This window comes from Crassostrea angulata, chromosome 2, assembly GCF_025612915.1.
Source record: "Crassostrea angulata isolate pt1a10 chromosome 2, ASM2561291v2, whole genome shotgun sequence".
Lineage (NCBI taxonomy): Eukaryota > Metazoa > Mollusca > Bivalvia > Ostreida > Ostreidae > Magallana > Magallana angulata.
In genome coordinates, this window is record NC_069112.1 from 34094820 (window position 1) to 34099275 (window position 4456).

At 36.6% G+C, this 4456-nt stretch overlaps 1 protein-coding gene across 1 annotated transcript; it reads right to left on the bottom strand.

Annotated features, from left to right (window-relative positions):
- Nucleotides 1-1788: 1788 nt before the first annotated feature.
- LOC128174231 (zinc finger MYM-type protein 1-like) lies at nucleotides 1789-4182 on the bottom strand. The gene has a single exon (XM_052839829.1). It carries the CDS (start codon nucleotides 4180-4182, stop codon nucleotides 1789-1791), a length of 2394 nt encoding a protein of 797 aa, XP_052695789.1.
- Nucleotides 4183-4456: the final 274 nt, after the last annotated feature.

The following is a 4456-nucleotide window of genomic DNA, read 5'->3' on the forward strand; positions in this document are numbered from 1 at the left end:
GCTTATTGCATTATGCACATGTACTGTGTAATGATTACACAATATCGGTTTCACGACAACTCTTTGGTGCACCTTGTTTTTCACTCACCTCGGTTGCTAACAGTTGTTAATCGGTGCGAAATAACCAACAGTTGCTTGCTTATACTACATAAAGAAAATCGGTTTTTTTCTTGGGGAATAATATCGATAAACCTTTACACTGTAACCGTTTCGAGATATTTATAGAACGACTTAACTTCATGTATTAACAATCAGTATTAATAAGTCGTACATGCAATCTCTTCGTAAATCGCAAGGCCGATTGTGGGCATTGTCGCAAATCGAATCAGTATCGTCATAAACTACAGAGTCTAAAAAAATAATATTGATAACACACTAATAAACGAACAATTTCAAGGAATTGTTCGCGTTATATGTTAAAATATTACAAAACTAAACTGATAAATCGGACATGCAATACATTTTAGTGTACGAAAATTGTATGTACAAGTTATCTTTTAATAATTTAAACAATATTGTTAACTTTTACTTGCAGTTTCCTAAAATATGAATCCGCATTGCGTCCATTTTTAGCGCCGGGTACTTTTTATGCAGTATATATCATATATTATGACATTCATGTAACATCATTAATACACAGTGCAAAAGCTGAAATAAAGGAATGGCATTCTGTGGTGCAGTGGTGTCTGATAGAACAGCAGTTTAATGCGTAGTTTATATAGTGTCGCACTGTAAGTACTGCATTTCTCAGTTATTCATGAGCTAGCAGTATAAGATTCAATCAAACTTAAAGCTAGAAGCCCGTCTTCGTAGCATACTAATAAATAACATTATGAATGCCGCGGATCTGGCGCACAAGTTTGTAATGTCCCATGTTCTTTAAAAATAAACCGTCGCAGATAATGGGCATCTAACTGTTGGTAAATCCTCTTAACTTCCAAAATTGTATGTTATGAAACCTACTTTGTTCTTGTAAAAGATTGTTGGCAGCGGAAAACGAGGCACTCGACATTGAAGTATGGATCGGCGGAATCTAGGTCATTGCTTCCCATCATCACAATAACATGGCTTGGTCTGATACGACTTACCGCAAAAGTTAATGACACTAAATGTCTATGGTTGGAAACACGGCCCCCACTGATAACGTAGTAAAGCATTTCACTCTATGAATCAACATTGTAAACAATGGACGACGGGGTTTTTCCCACGAATGTTATGCGAATCCTCAATACAGAGTGACGTCATAGTGGTCAAATAAGATGCATTTGTGTGAAGATTCACTTCGATGAAAGCTCTAAGAAGCCGCTGTTACATATCGAATGTAACTTCATTGAAGCATATCAAATTACCACATACGTTATCAGAGGCGTAGTCACAAACTTAAAAGTGGGGGGGGGGGGGGGGGGGGGGCTCAAATCCAAGAAAGATGTAAAACGTGTAATATAAAGAAATTAAGATGTAAAACATGTAATATCAAGCCCCTGTCTAAGTTGAATGAGAGGACTTCAAATAGTGCATTTAAAGTTGATTGACATTCATCACAGGTATACCACAATCAGAATATCCAATACTGCAGCTATCTTGTAGAAATTACTAATCTTGATGAGATTCGGAATGGCTAGAATATATTCTAAAGTACATATATGTAAACATAAAGAATACTTTTCAGATGCAAAACAAATTTATTAAACTTATACATGTAGGTTTGAAAATGAAGAGTCCTTAGATAATTCAATACTTAATTCTTGGAAACCAAACTGAAAGAGAACAGTCTTAATAAAACTATAGTTAATAGTTTCCAAAGTACAGTTTCCGACTTGGAATCTTCTGGATGAATGACTTTGCTATTTCTTTGATGTTGACTTGGTCTGTTCTCTCTTTGTGAACAAAGCAAGTCATACAGTGATTCAATCTTGCCTGCGTCATTGTACTTCGGAGGTAGGTTTTAATCCTCCTTAAGGACGAAAAAGATCTTTCTGGTGTGGCAGTTGTGACTGGAATGGTAAGATAAATTTGTACAAGCTTCGTAACTTCTGACAGAAGTTTCTTTGTGATAGGCTCCTTCATGTGTTGACAAATTGTATCTATCAAGGTAACTTTTTTGATTTCATTTTCACTGTCAACTTTGAAAATATCAGGCAACATTTTGAGCTGCTGTTCAAGCCTTGGAAAAGAAATATCATCTTTGTAAAGCATGGCAATTTCTTCAGACACAGAAAACAACTCTCCATTTGCTGCATTTAACAAAAGTGATTCGATTTCCTTGACGATGGTCATGTTTTTTTGTTCAAATCTGTTTTCAAGAGTGCCTACAGCTTGTTCTAATGCTTCAAAGAACTGCTGTTTAAAGTAATCCTTGGGATTGTCATAGCTATGGGGATTGGATCCATCATCTAATCTTTTGGGGGCACGCCTATATCTTGGAAATGATGGTTCGTCTGTCAGGTCTTTTGCCTCTGCACAAACTGCATCATAAAAGTCAGAAAACACAGAGTCATTTCTCTGGCGCTCAAAGAAGGATACAGTGGCTTTTGAAGCTCTGATAGCATCCTGTGCTGAAGTATTTTTCCCCTGGATTGAAATGGATAACTGCTCAGATGCAGCAAATATTAAGTGTGATAGCTTCAATCCTAAATAAGTTGAAAACTTTTCCATCATAGCCAGTTGTCCACCTGCTCGTCTGGAGTATTCATCATTAGTATTAGTATGTATGTCATCTAAAACGTCCTGTAGAACTTTGTAGTTCTGAATTACAGATTCTATAGCATATGTTCTAACAGTCCATCGAGTTGGACAAATTGGTCTGAGGTTTGGTGAACTAAGATTTGTTTCTTGCAATTTCTTTTGCATGAAGAGATGTTTTCTCTTTGGAGATAGACAAATAAGTTTTTCAATTTCAGTGACCAAGTTCATTGAGTCACGTATTGCGGAACATTTTTTGGTAACATCTTGAACACTAAGATTAATACAATGAGCAAAACAGTGGACGCTAATGGAAGATGGATACTGGTTCTGGATTTGTTTTGCTACACCTGTTAAGTGTCCCGACATATTTGGCGCACCATCATATGCCTGACCCCGACATAATTCTAAGGGCAAACCACTTCTAATAAGAACATCTTTCACTGCCAAAGCTATAAAGTCACTTGTTTGTGAATGAATTTCAAAAAGACCTAACATATCTTCATGAATATTGAAGCTGTCATCAACCCATCTGACACATACAACTAACTGTTCTTTGTATGCAACATCCATAGTCTCGTCTGCCATAATAGAAAACCATTTTGCCTGTCTTACATCATCAAGCACAGATCTCAAGATTACCAGTCCAATCAGAGAAATTTGTTCATTCACAATTTCTGGAGAAACATATCTCCCCTTTTCAATCCATGACAAGATTGTTGGGTTATCTTCAGCTCGCAATTTAAGTAGCTGAGTGAGGTGACCTTCAGATTCACTGTGTCCTCTGACTGCAAGTCCCTGTCGCAATAGAAATTTCAAGGAAGACAACTGACAGGAGAGTGCCAATCGTCTTTTCTTCTGGTCTTCCTTTTCCTTTTTCTCTATCTGCTCACTTACAGCCATGGCACCACTTTGCAATCTCCTAATATTTAATTCTGCCTCTTCATGAGCTGATGAATTTTCATGTTCCCTGAAACGATTCATGGCCTTTTTCCAGTTTGAAAAGCCATTTTTAGAAAAGGCCAATTCCGCATTTTTACTCAGCATCAAAACTTTTCTCTTAACAGCCTTTCTGGAGAAAAAGCAGAAGACATTTTTTCTAGTTGTGCAAAGTGTAAGCCAAGGAAAATCATCAAACCAATTCCCTTGAACAGCTCTTGTTATGGTTTTATTCTTTCTCTTTATTGTGAATTTTGTTTGCTGTAGTATGGCTTTATCACGTGGTTGAAATGGAGTGTTACCAGTACAGCAAATGTCTGCACAGTCATCTGCGAGTGCTGTTTTTTCAGAGCAACTTTCGTCAGCCAATGAATCGATAAACTCTGTATTTTCTGTGTCAACTAAATTCTGTTTTTCTTCTTGTACTATTTCCCCTTCCATAATTTTTTGTGCACTTTCCTTGTTGCTGTTCTCTTCGGCAGATTCCTTATCTTCTATGACTTGGCATTTTTCTTCGTACAGCGTGCTTGTTTTGTCACTCTGATCGGATTTAATGTCCATTTTTTCTGTCTCATTATGTATGATTAAAATTGATTTTTCTTTATATGCTGTAAATGTTGAAGGTTTCATACCTTCAGTTTGTTTCTCGGATGTTTTATTCTTTTTCTGAAAGAAAGAACTTATGGATTTCTGTTGCTCAACTTTTTTTCTTGATTTCTGTGGACTTTCTGACAGTTTTCTTTTTTGATGTACTGATGTTTGTTTCTTCACGAGTGGTACAAAATGATTTGGTTCAAACAAAGCACCATCACGTGTATCAAAATTGCCATCTCTA